At 37.6% G+C, this 23,075-nt stretch overlaps 1 protein-coding gene across 9 annotated transcripts in view; it reads right to left on the bottom strand.

Moving 5' to 3' along the window:
- Positions 1–23,075, bottom strand: part of LOC120425109 (microtubule-associated protein tau) — a 29,642-nt gene that overhangs the window by 956 nt on the left and 5,611 nt on the right. For 2 of the 9 annotated variants that reach the window (XM_039589511.2, XM_052707351.1), the window contains 6 exons: positions 10,260–10,303; positions 7,701–7,866; positions 7,420–7,625; positions 7,076–7,261; positions 5,616–5,654; positions 4,372–4,527 (listed from right to left, as the gene is read on the bottom strand). In XM_039589511.2, coding sequence (XP_039445445.1) covers positions 4,372–4,527; positions 5,616–5,654; positions 7,076–7,261; positions 7,420–7,625; positions 7,701–7,866; positions 10,260–10,303 — 797 coding nt within the window. The other 7 variants (XR_005606470.2, XM_039589508.2, XM_039589507.2 and 4 more) reach the window with 7 other exon arrangements.

Raw genomic sequence — 23,075 nt, 5'->3', positions numbered from 1 at the left:
TATCACGTAATCCTGTTAATGAACTCTTCCCATTTTTTAGTATGTTACGTAAAAAACTTCTTATTATTTTTCTTTGAAAGGTCAACTTATCACCTTTCATTTGCGTATAAGACAATTGAAATCGGTTAAAATGGCGAGGAGTTATGATTTTTCGAAAAAAAAATTTGTTTTTGCGAAAATCGACGAAAATTGCCATTTTTTAGACCACCCTAACACAGCGTAGGTCACACTAATGGCCAAACAAAAAAATACAGATCTAATTATTTCGGCCAGGGAACCCCCAGAAAAATTTTGAGCCCGATCCGAGCACTTTTGTTTTTTCCATGCTGTTTTCGTGGGGAATTGCTGTATATATATTTGACCCACGCAAAAAAGTGAGTCAATAATATCTGTGAATTGTTCATGTCTTACATCTTTGAAACGTTGATCGTGCTTTTCTGGTACAAATTCTACTAATCTGTGCGATGCGATACGAATCTTTAAGTGGCAGAGAAGTATATGGGAAGCGAAAAAGCGAAATAAAACAAGTCATTTGTTTTTGAACAAATAATACAAATTTGCCATATTTTTATATGTTTTATTTATCAATCATCCTCGAAGCCTAATTAATCATAAAGGTTACATCCATAGCAGCATGTTTTGTATGTTTTTGTTTTTGTAGTTATGCTTCAATCAATGTTGGTAGCTAATTGGTTGTAGTTTTGAATCAATGCTCTGTAATTATCGAAAGTCAGCAAAATAGTAATATCCTCAGATTAACTTTCGATAAATATGAATATATCAACTGATGCAAACTCTACAATCCATACAATCTTTTAAGTGTGTGTGTTGTTTTTGTTGCTCAAATTACATATAGACGATGACTAATTTGCTTTCGTTACAATCATATTTATGAAATATAATCATCAGCATCAAAGGAAATTGTCAAATGTTTCCATACTTCTGCTTAGGTACTTTCTATGATCAACGATGCGACTAGAAAACACTCTACAAAGAAAAGTTAGTTCCTTACACAAAATTTCTACTTATAAGGGCAACAAATGACGCAATTGCAACATAAAAATTTAACTGTCTTTTGAATATTTCACTCAAACAGAACCTGTCTCGTTATGCCGATTAGCATATTTACTTGCAGCATTCATTTCAGCACTTGTTCAGCTCAACTTACGTGAAATGGCCAATCTTTATCAACGGGTGACAAAATCAAATCGAAAAACTTAACCGGTTCACATCTTTTGTCTATTTGGTGCGCTTGCTACTATCAAAGTTTTACTTGTGTGCTCGTGTTCTATCAGCGCCTATCCAACACAAAAACTTAAAACTAATCAACAGGACCAATCATGATTCATACAGTTTACAGTTTGCAGTTGTTTTTATGTGTATATAGCTTTTTAGTCAGTATTGGCATCATTTTCATAGTTCGTGATATTATTTTTAATAGTAGGAATTTTGGTCGAATTCGGGAACAGGAGACTAAAAATAAAAAAATAAAAACAATAAAATAGAAATGATAATTGATAAACTAAAATACAAAACCAAGAATTTGCTGAAACCCTTTCAAAAAATTCAGCTAAGCAAACAAATACTTTCTCAAACAAAAACAGGGACAAAATAAGTTACAATATAAAACAAAGAAGTGATAATCTGAATGAAGATATTATAAATATACAACTACAAATCTTAGTTTTACACTACGAAAAAGGATCTTTACTTAACCCAATTTGTATTGTCATGTATTCGATAAACTAACAAAAAAAAAAATGCAATTTAATTCCATCGAGAACACTTCATATACAGTACATAGTAAAAGTAAGGTTGTATTCCATCTTGTCGCTGTTATGAACAAATGTATAGATGCGAATGTCAATATAACTAGATTGCTAGCAACCAGAGTCCTTTTTAACACTGGAACGCCCAACGCATGTCCAACTTACACGGACGCCCAAGCCTCCCAAAAAAGGTGGAACGGTAACTTCAACTCGCTGGTTCTCGGGCATTACTCAACCAATCGAGACGATTCTTGTTTTCAGTGATTTGTAAGAATGTCTAGACGATCCTAAAATTTTGCAAAACTTGATTTGATCAAAACTGTAATTTCTGCGACCGAAAACATCGTTCCACCTTTTTTTAAAACGACTGCCTCCGCGGATTTTTTGGCGAATTTTTTTTACAGGCGAAAAAAAAAGTTGGAACGATGTTTTTGATCGCAAAAATTACAGATTTGATCAAATTAAGTTCTGCAAAGCAAGGGTCCTGATTGTTCAAAATCAACCACTCCATTCGCGAGCACAAATAGCAGGCGACGCGATACTGCCCTGATGAATTCCTACTGTTTGTCACTTTCTCACCATTCGCTCCCGAACACTCTCGCTTCTACTCTCCTTCTCTCTCTGATCGGCTCAGTCTCCGAACGGCTCAGGCAGGCCGAACGTCACCGATCACTCTGAACTAAAAACATTTTTTCTCTGATGCGCTGCGTTATACTCATTCATTTGGGTTGCCTAAAATCAATGTTATCAATTAAATTGTGCATTTATTTTGATTTCATAACATTATAGACACCATTCAAAGAAACTTCCACCAAGAAAAAATCAAATTGATGGCAAACTGAGGGCGTGAAGACAAAAAGACTGCCGCGCTGGCATTTTGTGAGAATGGCTCTTCGCTGAGCATGGTAGTGTGTGAGTGTCGTCGAGCGACGGAGTAGGCAAAAATTTTCACGATGTATTTGTTCGCTGAGTGAACAGTTCGGGCCACTCGCTGGCTGCTTGCGAGTATCATTCGCTCATGAATGCTAGCGGGTTAGAATAGGCGACGACTGGATAGGCGATGAGTGAGTGGTTTCTGTTCATTGAACCGAAAATCAGGACCCTTGCTGCAAAGTTCTAGAATCATCTAGACATCCTAACAAATCACTGGAAAGAAGAATCATCTTGATTGGTTGAGTTATGCCCGAGAACCAGCGAGTTAAAGTTACCGTTCCAACTTTTTTGGAGCCTTTGGCGTTGGAATGTTAAATAGAAAGGCTACATTAAACAAGTAAAGGTCAATTTTCCAGGAACAAATCAAACAGAAATTATTCACGCGTAGAAAAAAAGTAAAACATATTAGGAGCATGCAAAAAATAATGTAAATGATTGTTTCTATAAGTGCATGGTTTGATTTATAACAAAAATATTAATGATTTACTGTGACAATGGTTTTTATAATGCCATTATTTTTTTATATATTTTTTTTAATATGATCTTGAGTGATTAAGCAAAATTTGAAAATGTTTTAAATTTTACAAAATTGTGTTACCTATATCAACACTTGCTAACTAAATTCTAGCCGTTACTTTGCAAGAATACGTATTTAAAAATGAAAATGCCCAAGTTTAAAAAAACTTAGCAGATTGCAGGTGGCTTAATTGTTATACTTGTTGCGGGTACAAAGCGAAGGTGCGTGAAATTTAGTTGGTTAGTTGTGTGTTTGTAGTAGTAACTGTTGAATGATGTGCATCTGCTTCTACGCTGCTTGCTTCGTTAATGCTGAGATCGTCCGGTGTAGGACTCTGTGAAGTTATAAAACATAAAATAACGGGTTTATCACTTTAAAAAATCACACACAAATTTTACATATCTAAACCTGGGTTTTTCTATGTTTATTTCTTTATACAAACAAAGGATAGAAACAAAATTAACTAAAAATCACCACTGTCAATTCTAAAGTCAGCAATTATCACAAAATGGTGATAATTCGAAGTAAATTCTGACAGAATAACGTCTCTTAGGTGGATTCACGTGGTCGGCTGCACTCGTGTTAACGAGGGGGTAGTGAGCGTTAACAAACTGGTATGATTGTAAAACAAACTCAAACCAAACTGACACACGGGAAATAACTTTCGAAGTAACTTACAATTATTTTTGAGTGAGCATTAACCATTAGAGAAAAATATAACCTATTCGTTGAACTTTCGTCTTCTCTTACTGTACATGGATCGGACTTTGATTGAAAAGTGCCTTAGTAAAACTTGTACAAATAATCCTATAAAACAAATTTAAAGGTAAGCTCAAGTGTTGGAAAAACGGATTAATATAAATATAAATAAGCAGACTTATTAAGGTGAAACCTACGACCAATTGTTACCAATTTAACCGTTCCAAATTTTAAAATCTAGCTAGAATTTTGGGGAGAAAACGATTCAGAAATAAAACTATGCCAAGATGAAACGTAATAAATCCTCTACGAAGCCAACAAATCACCAAAGATAGCACTGTACGAGGACTATCTGAGTAGAACAAGGCAGAGGCGAATTACAGCACGAATTTTGTGTGTCTTCAAAGGGCGACAATTTTAGTACAGAAGAAACTCTCTCGAACTAGATTTTACCTGCGATGGTGGTGTTGGAATTATGGGATGATCAATCTGCTTCAGATACTCCCTGTCATCAAAGATCTTCTTATCGCCACCTCCTGGTTTGTGCTTGACGTTTTCGAGCGATCCCACCTTGCTCTCCGCCTTGATATCCAGCTTTTGATTGATAATCTAAAATAAAACGTTTACCAAATCAATTAGGTACAAAACAACTGAGGAACATTTAAAAGCACTTCGTTCACGACAAATATGAACGATAGAGTCATGGTGTTTGGCTCCTTCATAGAAAAGTCTACTTGTGACCATTAGACGAAACATGTGACCGGTGAACAACGACAACGACCTGCATTGTTTGCGTTCAAGTAGTGCAGGTGCCATGAAGGATCGAAAATCAAAACTGAAATTTTTATTTAGCAAACAGAGAGGAAAAACAACATATTAAATCACCCATTAAACGCTCTATATTATTCATTTTTTTCTAATTACTGATAATAGAAATTTAAAAGTGAAACTTATAATTACTGCGTTGGAAAAAATGTTCAACAAATCAAACTGATTGTCAAGAGAATTTTCAAACTTTCAAGCAAACAAATATATGTTAATGTTCAATGTGTTTGAAAAGCTGGAATGAGTAATTATGTAATGATTATTATTATTATTATTATAATACCCCTCAATGATATTATTGATATTTTGTGAGTAACTCATGGTTACAGAACAATTACAACTCCAGACGGTTATTTTTGTAAAGCAGATGGTTTTGTACAATGCAATTGAAAGCTGATTAATTCAATGTGAAGCAATGTATCGCGACACAGTCACCCTTCCAATAGTTATAATGATCAAGCTGCTTCTGAGCCTATTTGAAATTATTTACATAAATCTGATGATGATGCTTTAAAATGCGAGTTTACTAAAAAATACTTTGAATAAATCGATGCCTCTGTTTTCTCTTGTTCTAGATAGGACTAGATATGAATATCAGCAAGGTTAGTAAAAGAGAGCATAGGGGCATCTAAATATTCAATTCAATTACTCAGACTTTAGATTGAAATTTTGCTTCGTTTCCTTAATTCCTGAATTGATGTTTTTATTACTTTTTTTTAATGTGAGAAACTATTCAAAAGAATAATCACAAAATTCTATGTAATCAAACTATAAGAAGAATGACTGTAAACACTAATGAAGCCGCGTTCTACTTTTATTTTGATTTTTTTTTTATAAATCCGTGATAACTCTGCAATACAAACATTACTTACGACTCTTTTGTTTTGTTCAACAATGGTGGTACTTCCAGGCTTACAAGAATATTCAAGATATGCATAACGATAAGTATAACGAAAATGTGTTCAGTATGAAAAGATTATTTAGTATTGAACATGACATGAAATTTACGAAATCATATACATGACCTAGTTATTCTGATTAATTGTTTAAATTTCCCGAATCTAACGATTAAATGTCGATTCAGACTACTATGCAAGCATTCCGAGCAACTCTCTTCACTGGCATTCAATGACGACATGATTTGAAGATCCTGCCTAACAACTAGCTATTTGATGAATGAATGGGTTGAGCGCGCGACAGACAAATTTTGGGTGTGGGTTTTAAAGCTAAAATCACTGACTGTAGCAATGAATACCGTACGGCCCTGCTGCTGCTCTAAACGACATGCTCATATTTTTTGGTTGACTGACGAAATTTTATGAGGCGAGCTAAATCCCAAGTTCCTCTACAATGAACAAAAAGCGCAAACATGACAACGAGCCGCGATAAAGTAAAACTAAATTGAATATTAGTATTGTTCTAAGCTTTTCTTCTTCTGGAATACAACGCAAAATTTTTGATTTTGCTTTTGTGATTTATAGATCGAGTGGTGGAAGGTACGGTGAACCAAATAAGAGGTGTTGTGTGATTTATGTTGGAACGAAAATGTTGTTTAAATTTGGATGGTTCATGCAGTGAAGGATCTTAAACAAACTTTGTTGATAGATGGGGAATAGCTGACTCCTTAGCTTATAAATTTCATGCAAACGACATTTATTGTGGCATATACTGTTGTCCTAACGTTCAACTCAAAGCTTCAAGTCTACCATAAGTGGGACTTTTCTATGAATTTGCCAATTTGTTAATTGACACCGAAACTGAAACTAAATCCTATTCTTCGATTGAAGATGTTTGCAACTTGTTGCATTTTTTTTTATTCTGCAGATACTTTTAAAGAAACTTTCATTGAAAGAAGAATTTAAAAAGATTAAGATTTAAAAGATTCTATGAAATTCCTTTACTCTGTATAAACCATATCGTTTTCATATTAAAGTCCTGTAAGGTTGGCACATAACATTCAATACTTTACTTGTTATTGAAATTCTGAATCAAATATATTAAGCGCTAAGCACACTGTAGCAAGTCACAGACTTAAAATGTAAATAACTCTGCCACAAAACCAACTGAATATCGAATAGTATTACATTTGTTAACTATTCCACGAACTGAAAACTCAAATTATCTCTAAATTTGAGATTTTTTGTCTGTTTCAAAGGTGCATTTCATGCATCAAAGAAATTTTTCAACCGTTTCCTTACAAATAGGTATGTATTTACACTGGAACACAACGCTCAAAAACTGCGATCTTTCCTTACTAGTAAATGACATGCCACGGATTTTCTTCGTGGCCCATTAGCACAAAAGATCGGTACTGCGTGCGTCGTCTTATTACCTTAACATCGCCGCCACCCGGCTGGTAGCCCAAGTTGTCCTTCGAGCCTACTTTGGGTCGGGCACGCTCCTTGAAGTCCGTTTTGAGTACCTCAATTCGTTTGTCACCACCACCTGGCTTGTGGGTGGCATTTTCGAGCGAGCCAATCTTGGGTTTCGCGTTCCACTGCAGCTTGGTTGTGATAATCTAGCACAAATTGAACAAATGTAGAAAAATAAGAGTTGAATTTGGTTTTATTCAAAAATATTATTGAACATCTTAACAAAAAAGATTTTCTTTTGGCAAAACCCAGATAAATTTCAAACAATATAGCCTTCTTTTTTTGGTAACTGAGTGTAACCTACCTTCTTATCACCACCCTTCGGGACGTAGTGCTCGTTTTTGGCTTCGATTCTGGACCCAGCTTTAATTTCAATTTTTTTCGTTTCTATCTTAACGTTTCCACCGCCCGGCTTGTGGGTTGCATTTTCCAGCGAGCCAATCTTGGACCGAACAACCTTCAGATTGGGCGACGGAGTAGCACCGACCTGAATCTTATTCATTGGTATTTCTGGATAAAAACGTTAATGGTAATGATGAATGAGACAAGAATGAATTTTAACAACTTTAAAACTTGAGCACTCACTTTTGATCAAAGGTTCGGTTGGAGTTTCTGGCGTTTTGGCCGTTAGTCGTTGCTTCGATGTGCTTCTGGAACGGCTATGGGGAGTGATGCTTTCTGGTCTTCGCAGTGACGGGATTTTGCTGGGTGATTTCACTGGAGATACTGGAGAAGTTGGACCATTTCGTTCCTAGTTCGAGGAAGATTAGACAAAAATTAGCCTCCGCTCACTACACCACACTACCAAAACACCTTTATGGATCTTTTTAACGAAAATTTTACTCTGTTGGTTTTCTTCGAAATTCTGTCCTTGATCATTGAACAATCAGTTGGGGTCACTTCGTATGCGTATTAGACTGATGCACCCTACTGTAACAGTAGCAAGTGACAGTGGGCGATCGAGGTTTGGCAGCACGCAGTTCGTTCCAGGTGGGATTTGGAAAATCCAGAGCAGAGCAACACGACTACAATTTTATTTTCCAGCAGCCAGCGGTAGACTGAATGTCAACCGACCAAAAACGATTTCTTGAGGCTAAGCAGACACAGAAAGTGATTAATACCAGGATGGGTAATGAAGCGCATCTTTCAGTTTATATTGTATTCAATTGTTTACGCATTGATGGCATTTCGTTTTGCATATATAGAGCATATTGTACAAGACATTGGCGGATCCAAACTAGCTGAATGATGCGGGGTCTGGTTTCGGTTATAAAATATTAAGTGATCACTGATCACTGATCAGTAAGAACTTACTGACTCGTAATTCCGCTCTTGCCAAAATAAATGAAGTGTGGTCATAGATAAACTTCGTTTTGAATGTTCAAACATTTTTAAAACAAAAAATAAATTGTTTTGATTTCAGAGCTATGGAGTCGGAGCCGGAGTTTTTTAAGTAGAGTAATTTAAAAGACCCAGTAGAGGAGTCGGAGTTCGAGTCAAATTCTGATGAGCCGAAGTAGACTAATAGGGTCCTAAAGCCCAATATAAATTTTGATGCACAGCGATTAAAAACACGCTTAAAACCCATTTCTGATCACCTTTTTTTAATTTTAATGCAAAAAAAAAGTTGAAAAGACAATTTTTTTTCGATGGATCAACTATGGTCCCCTTGGAAAGAGCTGTCAAGTGGGACCTTTTCTGTCAAGAAGGACCGCGAGGTTTATTTTTCAAAATAGATTTAAAAATCCATTTTAAACTCTTTGTTGTCGTACAAAGGGTCATTGTGCTCAGAAAAATAAGCTTTATCGCTGTAAACAATAATATCAGCAATCTACGCTTCATTTTAGGACCCAATTATCATCAACTTCGTACGGGATTTGTTGTTGGTGTAGGAGTCGGTGGAATTGGATTCTAAAGCCCTATGTCAATTTTTATGTACAACGGTAAAAAACACGATCAAAAACCATTTCTAATCACTTTTTTTCATTTTCATGCAAAAAAAATAATTACAAGACAACATTTTTTCGATGGATCAACTATGGTCCCTTTGGAACGAGCTGTCAAGTAGGAACATTTCTGTCAAGAAGGACCGCGAGTTTAATTTTTCCAAATTGACTTAAAAATCCATTTTAAACTCTTTGTGGTCGTACAAAGGGTCATTGTACTCAGAAAAATAAGCTTTATCGCTGTAAACATTAATATCAGCAATCTGAGCTTCATTTTAGGACCCAATTGAGCAATTTTGAAGAGCTGGGATCGGTATCGGAGTCGGGGTCACTCCATTTTCAGAAGCTGGAGTCGAATTTGGTGTCGGAGTTGCTGAAAAAAGTTAACCAACTCCGTAGCCCTGGGCTTCATATTTGCAAAAATGGCATAACAATAATTTTACTTATTCGATATTCTATCCATCATCATTGAACAATCAGTTGATCAGTCTGTCTGTTAATTAGGATGATGCACCCTACTATAACGGAAGTAAGGTGCAATCAATGTTTTGACCGAAAATTGGTACAATTAGGCAGTATGTGTGCATTAGGGTGTCCAGAAAAAATGACCCCCTGCTCCACAAGTGGAAAATGGTTTTTGGGTTATTTTAAGCTTCTGTGCAAATTTTGAGCGAAATTAATTGAGATTAACCCATTGATACCCGAGCATAAAGCTTGTGAAAAAAATGTTTTTCATACAAAAATGTCTTTTTTAAATCGCTGATAACTTTTCAGGATCGAGTTGTACAGTTTTGGTGAGTTTTATAAAGTTGTAGAGCATTAAATTTTTGAATGAGAATCTCACTCTCAAACCGTAAGAAAATTGGGGTTTCCATACATTTTTTCGATTTTTCTCATGCAAACTACACCTTTGAGTATCAATGGGTAAATGTTGACCGATTTTGCTCATATTTGGCCCAGAGTTCTAAAACTGCTCAAGGAACAGTATTCAGCTTGTGGAGCGAGGTTTTGAAAAATAAGTCACATATTCTGGGCACCCTAGTGCTACTCAGTTAATCAAAATGTGAATTAAGATTGTGATCTGTTATTCTCATAATAACATTGGTCTTAACCCGATACAGTATCATGTAATTTGCTGATTTAATTATAATCTATATTCATGAATTTCTAGAAAACGTAACAAAATGTTGCTACTTACTTTTTCTTGAGTTGATTCATCCACTCCACTGTCATTGTCACCTTCTGAAAGAGGATAGGACATGTTAACGTTTATAAAAACTTATATACTAATATAAACAATCGTTTGAAAGGAGAACAGTACAAGCATTCTAGCATTTAAAGTAAATCATGTTCTTACTGTTATCTACGGGCGAATAATTGCGCTCCACGGAGAGGTGATTCTTAAAAGGGCTGCGGCCACGCGTTTCCGCGTCGGGCTTTTTAAGAATGTTCGGCGGAACGGGTGTCTTCCGCAATGGTTCTGAATTTGGTACACTGTTTGTTTCTTCGGGCAAAACAAAAGTTACTCGCTCTGTTCCGGGTGTGGTCGGAGTGGCCTGTGGTGGTTTGCCAGGTTTCGAGGCCATTGAGACCGCCGTGGGAGGTTGTTGCTGTGATTGTGGTGCTGTCACCTGTGGACGAGGTGACGACGGCAGATCCATCGGTTTGTTCGGGCGGTTCATGTTGTCCGTTGACGGTGTCCGACTAGAAGGCTTGATCTGGTCGATGTTCACATATTTTCCCTGCTCGGGTGAAGGAGTTTTCATGCGTTCTGCAGCTCCAATTCCGTTAAGGGGCTTTTCAGGTGATATCATGTGCTTTTCCTTGTAGACAATTTCATTTGATTGGACTGCTGGTGCCGGAGAATGTGAGGTTTTCAGTGCTGCATCCGGTTGTTTTCCATAATTTCCCATGCCAGATGGTGGTCTAGATGGAATCGACATCTGACTGTCAGATCTGTGGAATGGCACTGACGGCGCAGTTTTTATCGTAGGGCTAATTTGATTGTCCGGGGATCTTGACGAAGCCAAAGGAGTTATCTTGCCAATAACAACGTCTTCATCGTCATCTGTAGATAAATAACTACTCTTGGGACTGTCAACTTTTCCAATGCTAAGGTCGGATTGCATTCGACTTAATGCTTCAGGTGACTCTCGTTCGTAAGTCTCCCCGGGATTTAAACCCTGAACAGGGGATTTGAAAGGCATCGCCGGAGGACGATTGTTTATGATCTGTTGAGGGATTGGTGCTGGACGATTCTGCTGCATAGAAATCATCCCGGGTTGATTCATTGGAGGACCGACTCCTGGAGGACGAACCGGCGGTGGTCCCGGTCTTATTTGGGGATTGCTTCCCGCGATAGAATTCTGTGGTGAGAATGGGGGTCTGGCATTCTGTGGCATCATGTTGGGAGCCCGAACTTGCTGCGGAGTAGTTGGACGCATATTCTGGTTCATGATCGGACGCTGCATACCGGGTTGTGGAGATGGCATTTGGGGTCTCATGTTGGGGTACTGACTAGGGGCAGGTGATCCCGGTGCGGGCGGGCGTGGCCCAGGACCACCCGGTCGATTCATCGGCGATGGTGCGATGGGACGCATATTTTGCGGTGATGCAGACGGATTTGGCGGCCGCTGAAATCCTGACCCATCCTGACTCATTATTATTTGACGTGGTCCAGGTTGGTAATAAACCGCTGGTGGTGTGTTGACTGGATATTGGTGGGTTTTGAAGGTTGCAAACTGTTGTCCTGGTGGCAAAGGCGGTTTAGTTGGTAGGTCTTGAATATGGGGTGCAACTATTGGTTTAGCATAGAGCGGACGAACTAGCGGAGCCGGTGGTGCAGGAGGTGGTAGAGATGTCGCTACACCACTTGTAGAATCGCCAACGATTGGCCTCGATGTTACAGGTGCTGGATTCTGGACATAAATCAGTATGTTAATGAAACAATATCTTCAAATACGTAACGGATGTGCAATGTTGTCTTTTTATATTTTTTAATATCGATTTTCCAATAAATCTCTTCAAATTTGACAATGAAGCTAACATATTTCTTCAAGATTCCTCGAAAATACTGTAGACTTGTAACACTACATTCGAGGCTCTAGATTTTGACCCCGAAAAATCACTTCAATGATGTATGAGCTTTCGGCACGCAAAGCAATCATTTGGAGCTCTGCGCTACGCTTTCCACCAGAGTGTAACCCAAAGTTCTGTTTCCATCGAGTGTAGTCAACCCCATGCTTACCATTTCGATAACTCACAAACTTTTCACTTTTGCTCAACGGAAAAATAACAAAACTAATAGATCATTTTCTGCATCGATCAACGTCTTGGATTTTTTTACTTTCCAAACGAGTGAGACTAATCCAAGCCCGGGGAAATTTGCGTTCTGCTATTTTGGGTTGTGGAGATTGTTTGTTAATCGTTTTTCATGCCTGTAGGAAAGACACAATTTGATTTAACGTTTCATTTGTTTTGTTATACTCAGTATCAAGTTTTAACAAATCAACTGTAAGCAATCGATTGCATTTTTGGTCATACGCTATTTACACTGTAATTCTGGTACAGGTTATCCAACAGTACCAATGTACACATTTTGTCCTTTCATTTTATGTACAGCTGATTTTTTTATGAACTCGGGTCATAGGACTGAATATTCAGCAATTCCCCACGAAAACAGCATGATTCGAAAAAAAAGTTCTCCGATCGGGCTAAAATTTTTTTGGGGGATCCTTGGCCGAAATAATTAAACCCGTATTTTTATGTTTGGCCATTAGGGTGACCTACGCCGTGTTAGGGTGGTTCGAAAAATGGCAATTTTCGTCGATTTTCGCAAAAACCACTTTTTTCAAAATTAAAAGACGCAACTTTTGGTACCATAACATCTATAGGTCATCGCTGAAATTTTAAAGTTATCGCAGTTTTAGTGATTTCTTGCCGTTTTCGTCATTTTCCCATTTTAGCGCGTGGCGCGTCGAAATATCCAGTTTTTATTTTCAAAAAATCGTATCTCAAATATCGAGAACATAACTTCACCATTTTTTGATATGTTATGTGAAATTTTCCGAGGAATCCGATAAAAATATTTTCAGACATAGGCTCTTTGGTCCCGAGACCTTCAAAACAGCATTTTAAGTTTTCATACGACCTTTTCAAAAGTTAAGCTAGATTTTTGAAACTTCTTACTATTTTTTCCAAATAGCCAAACTCACCTTTCTTTTGCGTCTAGGACAGCTAAAATCGGATGAAATGGCGCGGAGATATGATTTTTTGAAAAAAGTGGTTTTTGCGAAAATCGACGAAAATTGCCATTTTTTGCACCACCCTAACACGGCGTAGGTCACCCTAATGGCCAAACAAAAAAATACGGGTCTAATTATTTTTGCCAAGGATCCCCCAGAAAAAAATTGAGCTCGATCGGAGAACTTTTTTTTCGAATCATGCTGTTTTCGTGGGGAATTGCTGTATTATAAATTCTAATTACTTGAGCAAATTTGAGGAGTGCATCCTTACAAAGCGTCCACTTCATGTGAGGCCCTTCTCCATGACATTACGAAAGAAAACTAACTAGATCAGTAAAACTTACAAATAACTAAGATTTTTTTCTACGTAAAAACTATAACAAACAACTTTTTCTACTCCGCCATCAGCAGTATTTAAAACTTAATTTTTTTACAATATCTTTGAAAAAATGAAATTATGAAATACTAATGGCAAGATAAAACTACACATTTCTAAAATTTAAGCAAAAAAAAACTTAGGTTAGTTAGGTTATTAGGGCCAATTAATAATTGAAACCATTTTCCTCTCTAAAAAACTTGAAAAAAAACAAAAGAAATTAAATAATCTCACCAACTATCAAATCGATCATAATTTGTAATAATGTTTGCTATCTAGATTAATGTTCTAGCTTTTCGTGTTTTGTGTGTCCAAATCGATTTGATACGTTTCTTGACCTTTGACATTAGGTAGTAATTTGAAACGGGGTGCTCCACCTTGATCAATAATGTGTGTAGTCAATATCGTTTTTATAGAATTAGTATAATCGTTACTGGTTAACTGATGTCAAATATTCCCACAGTCACATTTGACAACATGTATTATTTCATATACTGATTAAGTACAACATCGTCATATTGAATATGCATCTAATATTAAAAATCAAATCAATAGTTCAGTGGATCATTATTCATAAAAATTGTTCAATGTAGTAAAATCACCAATGTCACGATGATTTCGATAACACCCACCACCAAATAATCAAAGTGGAACATGGCAGTTTGCACGGCATTGCTTGCTCCAGATTTTCCTCTTTTATTTACACACTTTGTGTATTGATTTTTCCTTCTACTTTCCCAATGTCTTCGCAGTGTCGGCAGCGACCTGAGACGCCGGCTGGATGGATTGTTGGTTGGTTGGGTCGTCGTAGTTGTGGGTGTGTTCGCGTGAAAGGATACCTTATCGTTGCTTTCTAAGGCCACTGGCACGGGCGTAGAAAGTCCCTAACCTTTAATTGGCAATGACGCTTATCACATTTATAGATATAAATAAAGTTAGTATTACAGGTCTTAGTTACAATATTTGACCGCCATAATGAACCAGAAAATTTTTAATAGTTCTTTTTAGATTTGTTTTATAAGATATAATGCTAACTTGTTCATAACAAAGGAGTTTTCCGTGCATACGAAACGGGTCGGTTTTTTCGTTTAGTGCTCTTTAATTCGATTCGATTTTTTCAATGTTTTCGAGACATTGCAGTATTATTTTAGTGTTAAGCATTGAGTTTGTGATTTATACTTTATGAATCAAGTGAAGTTTTTGCCCAGAATTACGATTAATCCTCAGAATAAGATGTTTTTTGGTAAATGGTTTCATTTTGATTTCCATTCATTTGACATTCGATGCGGCGGCGTTTCAGTTTCCCTCGTTCATATTTACAATATATTTATATATTTTTATTTTATATTATATATATTTTATTTATTGTATTATTATATAACATCACACTTGACACATTCTACACAACTAATGCAATCATAAATTGGAGCGTTTGGTACGGTATGTCCACGCATCCTTCCTCCCCTGTAGATTCTGTGAAATGTATTCCGTTCTCAGAATCCTCTCTGCGGTAAACACAACGCAGTAGGGCTGGCCGCTTTAATTTTTGCAGTACATTTTCGGGTGTTCTCGGATGTACTGCAATTATTAATACTGACAAGAAAAGTGCTTGGGGCGTAATCTAATCGCAAGACTTTCCATCATGCTTTCATCGGACTGGCTGCGTTTGTGTTAGATAAGATTAGATTAGATTAATGCTAACTTCAAAAATCAAACCATCCACATTAACGACCCCGGGTCTTTTGTGGTCTCTATTGCAAGTTTCTGCTCGAACCTAGGAGTCCGAAGGCTTGAATGGGGAGAGCACCCAAACCTCTTTCTACTCCAAGGAACCTTCCACCCCAGTGTTTGAACTGATGACCTTTGGATTGCGAGTCCAACCGCCGCCAGCGATTCCACCGAAGTAGGCTTGGTTTGGTGTGTTGTTTGTACTTATGGTATGGAGACGACTCCTACACCTGGAATGACTTAACGGCCTAACAACCAAGGCCGGGACCGACATTTTACTTCCTCATCCGATGGAAGGTTGGAGCAGATGGGAATCGAACCCAGAATCATCCGCTTACAAAGCGGACAGCGTAACCATTCGGCCACTAATGCTAACTTGTTCATAACAAAAAAAAACTTTTTCTATGGTTGTTGTTCATAATTCTTTTAAATATTTCAAACATGAATGATTTGCCTTCTACTCAGAGGACTGGGATCAATCATTTTCTTAATTCTTTCTCAAATTAGGGGAAAGTTGGGGCGAGGTGACCATATGGGACAAAAGGAACAATTGCACGTGTGATCATACACACACACGATCAATTCTTCCCCTTGCTCCATTTGGTCGTCTTGCCCCACTTTCCCCTACTGATATTTATTCCTTTAAAATAATATCCAAATCTATTTTGTTCAAGAATATGTTATTGAGAGATTTCAGTTTGAAGATGTGGAAATCCTTTACTAAGTTATGATCGCTTTTTTAGATTAATTTACATTTTAAGTCTCAGCATTATATTGGTCTTTTGTGGTCTCTATTGCAAGTTTCTGTTCCAACCTAGAACCTAAAGCCGAAGGCTTGAATAGTGTGAGAGCACCCAAACCTCTTTATACTCCAAGGAACCTTCCACCACAGGGTTCGATCTTTGGATTGCGAGTCCACCAGCGATTCCACCGGAGTAGGCTTGGTTTGGTGGGTTGTTTGTACTAATAGCAAGGAGACGAGTCCCACGCCTGGAATGACCAACGGTCAAATTCCTCATCCGATGGAAGGTTGAAGCAGATGGGAATCGAACCCGCACTGCCATCTCCGCCAACATAGGCTAATTTTAATATTTTTATGGAAGGTGTATTTGCAGACAAGTTTTCAAAAGTGAGTTCGTATCCAGAGCAAGGGTATGAAATGTAATTATTATTAAGAGCAACTGGACCAACGAATATTATGATGATTATTTGCGGATAAACATTTATGGTTTTCAGCGTTCAGTAAATACCACAATTGAAATCAAACCATTTCTCTTTGGCGAATCATTTCAACTTCCTGTCAGTATATGTCAATGCGTTCCTGGTGTCTTACTGGAAGTAAGGGAGGTTTGCAGGAGCACCAGCGATGACCTGGATCGATTGTTTACTTTTATATGCAAACCTTGTATATACGCTTTTGTTTGATCAATTGAACAAACATAAAATTTATGCGAAACAGAAGCCATATTTTTATGTGTGACTATAAATGTTTGCTGATATATCTTGATTTTTTTCTTTCTCTCTTCTCTCTCTCTTTCTGCGGTTTTGCCCAACTCCAGGCCTTGGCTTTATAGCTTTCGTGAGAATATCGTCTTCAGAGTGCGCGCCGACAGACACTGTCATAGGACTAATGTTTTAATATTGAGGTACCCATTCGGGCTTTGGAGGGCGCTTCTGGGTATGTACTACATCTGCATAGAAAATTCTGTTCCGCCCCAGGTATCGCATTCCGCAAGTATGGCACTTGCTAAACAGCCAAGTCAGAAATAACAACAATCCTGTACAATGAAGGAGAGATGGTGAAACTGCCACCACCAGGCCGTCACGTAACCTCGTCGAAATGTTCTGCCGACGACGACGACCTCTTAGTTCACGTTAGTAGTTCGTCGTCACACGGAGAGTCGACCGCAAACTTTTGCCGTAACGGGGGGCAAAAGCAACACTTTAGCGATGGTGTGAACGAGAACTTTCAGGTTGCCATTTGCACTTGATGCAGTTAAAATGATATGCCTATATCAGGGCGTTGAATTTAGTTTTTGTTATTTGTAGTTTTTTTTGTTTCACACATAGACATACAAATACACTCAACATTCAAATTAGCATCTTTAGAACGATTAAACTATTTGTTGTGTGATATCACAAGTAAGCAAAAGTCAAATTAATCAATCAATCTTATTCAAAACTTGTTTCTTTTTATCAATAATTTAGCACATTGAAAAAAATTGAATTCGAACGGAATGGCTTGGCCTGGAAGAAAAGTTTGTTGTTTAAAGGGTACAACAAACAAAATTTTCATTCAATTCATGAAATTCATTCAAAAACACCCAAAAAGTAAGACAAAATAATTCGAAAATCAAATTTAGTACATTTTTTCATTAAAACAATTTTCAAAAATTGATTGAATGATGTTTGTTTGTTACTAGTGTTAGACGCACTGTCAAGACTTGTGCTCAAAAGTTTAAATGATCAATACCGTCATCAAAGGTGACATTGAGTCTGGAGGGTTAGATTGGGTCATACAAATTTCTGGATTTTTGTTAGACCCAATTTCACCCCCAGAACCATTGTAACCCCTGATGACGGTACTAATAGTTATTATTGAAATAAGCCGAATACTGCCCATGTTCGCATAAATGTCCCATATGCAAAAACAGCAAGCTGAGAAAAACGCATTTGAAGTTTGGCCCATACATAAGGCTACGTGTTAAGTTTTCACGAAAAGCCTGGATTTCCTCCTGATTTCTAGAACAAAGTACTGGATGTTATAGGCTTTTCTGAAAGATCTCGCGATTCTGAACAAAACTGCATCCATAACTCAAAAACGATGAAAATGCATATGGGACGTTTATGCGATCAGGGGCAGAATAGCAGATGTCAGTTTTAGAAATGTAAAATCTGTAATATTGAATTATTGTTTAGATAAATAGTTGTTTTTTAGTAAAAACTTCTAAAAGACGAACGGATGATGCTCAAATTATTTGTATACTTTCTAAATACCAGAAATACTTGATCACACACATGTGTTTAAGATCATCAGGTAAGCTAAATTTTGAATTGCAACAAACTAACTTAAACTCATTTTCAAAAAGCATATCGCAAATATCCAAATTGCTTACGTACATAAACTCGTCCTACAAACTTTATAATTCCATTTGCCACGTTATGAATTATGATCCACACAAGCTGGAACTTTTCTCAACATCAAATCGCACCTTGCACGCTTTCCCACGTAGTTAATGCTGTATCGCGATAACTTGACTTCTTGTTATACGATGCACGATATTTTTAAACGTGTCACTATTTCCCATTCAAGTCAAATTGTATACTCGCGGCTTTTCCTCCATTCTTCGCAGAATTATTAGTTTTTGTACTACACGCAACATCATTAGAGAGTTTCTAAACTTTCTCCGTTTTCTACTTCCTCACTACAAAAATTCACTAGATGGCACATTCCGACACTATACACATCCTAGATCGATTCCAGTTTATATGTAGTATACTGCCGTTCCAAGCATAATTGTCCCATGTCATTTTTGGTCGATTCTGACTTTCTGTCATTTTTAAGTTTATTTTTACGTATTCTTTTAGAAAAACACATAAAATTTAGTACTTTGTTTGGAAACTAATGAAAATCAACACCAAGTCTGTTTGTCCCATCGTTAAACTTCTACGCATAATTGTCCCACCAAGTATTTTCTTGCACGGAATCATTAGTTTTACCAAGCATTATGTCTTGTTTACCTGTTGTATAGCAAGAGAATCACAAATAAGGGTGATAAACTGCTAACGGGGGCGATTACGGACACATAGGGCGAATAGGAACCCACGGGACAATTATGCGTAGAAACACAGAAATCAGTCGAAAAATTTCAATCGCGTTTTTCTCAGTTGCACTTTTTCGAACATGGGACAATTATGCGTAGAACGGCAGTATAGAAGTTTCAAAATGTTTGATTGCACCGCAACGAACTATGTGAAACTCGTGAGTAAAAGAAATGAGTAAAGTTGTTATTCACACTTGAAACAAAAACACTGCAAAGTTTTTTACAATAGCTTCAACTCTTTCGTTACTATGTATAGTTAACAGTGTCATACGTCAAATTCACTTGCTTTCACAAAGTTTTAACGTTCCAAGAGGTCTGAAGTATATAAAAGTAACCAAAATCCTAATCGTGTGTTTGTGTGAGTGATGGGGGTTATGTGTAGCCTCAGTGTGTGTTGGCTGGCGCTAAGTAGTGCCCTACTACTACTTCTACTTCTGTTTACCTGCTATCTTTAACACTATTCCCAAAATGCGTGTTAACTGGTTCAAAGAATACGGTAGACTGAAAGTTTTCTTGGCGGCTCGGATTGTTTCTATCAAAAATTTCCTGGAGACCAAGGAAACCACGAGTCGGCGCACAGCAAGAATACCGAGCAGCATAATAACTTCTTCGGACGCAAAAAGGATATCCTACCGAGACCAGAGGAATAACACAGAAATTCAATGTCAACAGCCAATGAACTGATTGTGTACGGCGAGATGTTATCTAAGCGCGCTATCGAGTCTGACAGAAATGGTAGGGTTTCAATTTTTCTATGGTTCGTTTTGTATTTCTAAAAGATCAGGATATTTGAGGATATTATGGTTGACAAACTTACTGTTCTCCTTTCAAGATTTGTACAATTAGCAACGCAATACCTGGAAGAGAAGAAAAAAACGACATTAATTAAGAACAAAAATCATTGCAATCCCTATTGTTAGTAATAATGGTAATTGTTTAGTATTATTCTGAATTTAGCGATATTTCTTCGCGATTTCCAAAAGGTGTATCGAATAACACCGACCAACAAAATTTCTGCGCAGACTCAACTCGAGGGGAAGCAAAAAGTTTGTAGTCCCGGTCGCATACTTATCCTACTCAAAAATCATTTTTATTTTTATTTAACAGCTGAGTCCGGTGATGTAGTGGTATGCGTAGTTGCCTCTCACCCTAGTTGGCCTGGGGTCGATTCTGTTGGATGGGGAATGTTGGTTCCGGCACGACTTAAAAAAAATGTTAGGTCGTTAGGTCAGTACAGTATAAACCTGCTTCGGTCACTGTGTGGATCGCGCACTGGACTCACATTACAGAGATCGCCGGTTCATCTTTACAGAAAAGCATAGGAAAGCTAATACGAATACCTTTTCAGCTTAGTACATTAAAGCTTTAAAATATCCATAAAACATGCTTTAGTGCTCAAATTTAATGGCAGGGTTGCCAGATCTTAGAAGTGATTCCTTGAAAAGGTTTTCCAAATATACATACATGCATTGCAAGACGACTCTGGAAATCTGAATTCTTAAAATTTACGAATTTTGGTTTTAGACAAGTAAGTAATATTCATTGAAGTACTGATAACAAAGCTTAGTAAATTTCCACGCTTATGCTCAGCCATCCCTTTCTCTCTTTATCTTGCTTTTATCTGAAAAAGAGAGACGGGTAGATACGAGCGTGGACATTTACAAACTCTACTGATACCTTCAAATAGCTATGCAATAACTTTTTATAATTGGAAAAGCCTTTCATAACAGTTTATTAATATCACTGAACAGAATTATTGCTGGATTTTCAACTTATTTCTTCTTCAAACAAATGAGAAAGCATTATAATAAAAGTGATCAATTATTTCATCGTAATTTTGCTTCTTGATTCATAAAACCACTATTTACCATGCTTTAACACCACAGTTGAATTTAGTGAAACATTACCAAAACATGTTTAACCAAGCAAATTTGCATTAATTGTATCTATTCACACAGATGCTTTAAATTATTATTTGATAAAATAAGGACCGAGGTATGTGCTCAACAATTGTCACCCATTCTAATATCCAATAAAGTTGCATTGCTCATGTGGATATCAGAACGAACGAGATATTTATAAGCTCCCAAACTTTTGCCAGAATCGATCAAACGTTTCACCTTGCACCAGCCAAGGAAGAGCCAATGAGCTTAATTTTACCACTACTGAGCCACGCTATCTTTGCCAATCTTTTTGGAAGCCAACACCAAAACAATACCAAGTGCACTCAATGAACAGCCAGAACACAACCGATACAGACAAGTTCAATGCACTCGTGTCCTTGCGAATAATGCATTTCTAGTTAGACTCACCAAACTGGTAGATCAAATCAAAATGAAAAAGATCAAATGTTCCAACTCGAAAAAAAAAACTTTTTTTATTAGAAGTAGATAAGAGTGGCCTCAAAACCTCACAATGAGAAGGTTAAGCTTCATGGGAGTACAACAGCACGAATCACCTTAGAAAGAACACAAGGACACTTTAGAGCACATGTACAATATGGCAGTACACGTTAATTTATGTGCCTTACCTCTATATTTGGAGACAGTTTTTGGTTTCAAAGCCTTGAAATTCCGCATGATGATAGTCGAGGCCACTAAAAACACGCACAAGGGAATCGTGAGAAAGTACTGGTCAATGCTTTACTTTTTTAAACGAAAATTCAAAAAGCCAAATTTTCTTAAGCTCTTCCGCGAATTCGAGCACGTCAAGCAACGACGATTGTTGATTAGGAATTGATGTGCGTTACGTCTCAAACCAGCCAAAATCCTTCCATCAACAGTTCACCAGGCACAATAGCACTGACTGGCAGTAGAACAACTCTACACATAAATCTGGCTGGAGCTTTTCATTTTTTCGCTAATAAGCCTTGCCACATGTCCTAGCAACAGGACGGGGAGGGCACCAGGAGCTTGTTTCCACAAACAACCATGCCAAACCGTATCCGAACGACCAAAATTTACTCGACTTCGGGCAGTCGGAGGGGGAGGGACAGAGAAAGAATGAGACCAAAAATTAAAGCTTTGGGAAAACTTTGCCTCCAGAGGAACCGAGGGGCAAGCCGGTAGTCTTCGGCAAACTTGGTCCCCAAAAGTCACGCAGCGTTGAAACGGAACGCGATGGCCAACTGGCAGGTGGTGCACCAATAAGGTCACAAAAAATCAGTTAATAATTAGCTTCGGTTTATGTGTAGCCTAAGGGGCCACCCATGAACCACGTTTAATTTGTTTTAGACCTCTCACTGCCTCCTTGTGTAGATTTTTTCATACAAAACATCTTTTTTGCATGGAAAAAACGAAACTATTGGCACTACGCCCCCCGGGGCATGGCCTTCCTCTAACGTGGGATTTCTGCTCCAGCGCCTCTGACGAGACAGGAGAAACCGGGACCGACGTTTTACTTCACCATCCGATAGAAGCTCAGTGGATAAGGCGGGAATCGAACCCGCGTCTCATAGCATCATCGGGATCGGCAGCCGAAGCCGCTACCCCTGCGCCACGAGACCCACATGCATGGATCGTGGGTAATCGCACAAGTGGAGTCACCCCTTTTAAATGATCACGTGGTTGATGGATGGCCCTTAAGCTATATAACACCCTCACCAATTGACCGTGAAGCTTTAGCGTAGCTTTCAACGCTTTTATTGTTTTGAAAAAAAAAAATCGTCTGAGAAACTAGGTACTACTGTTGAAGTTCTTCAAGTCTAAAATCTCAAAAAATGCCACGTAATTTGTGAAAGACACCTGATTCAATTAATTTGATTGCCGGAGTCCCGAAAATATAAACAGTAGGAGTGCCTGCCAAAATGTCAAACTGAATCAGACTAAAATATCCAGAGAAAT

Source organism: Culex pipiens, chromosome 1, assembly GCF_016801865.2.
Source record: "Culex pipiens pallens isolate TS chromosome 1, TS_CPP_V2, whole genome shotgun sequence".
Lineage (NCBI taxonomy): Eukaryota > Metazoa > Arthropoda > Insecta > Diptera > Culicidae > Culex > Culex pipiens.
This window is presented reverse-complemented; position numbering and strand designations above follow the sequence as displayed.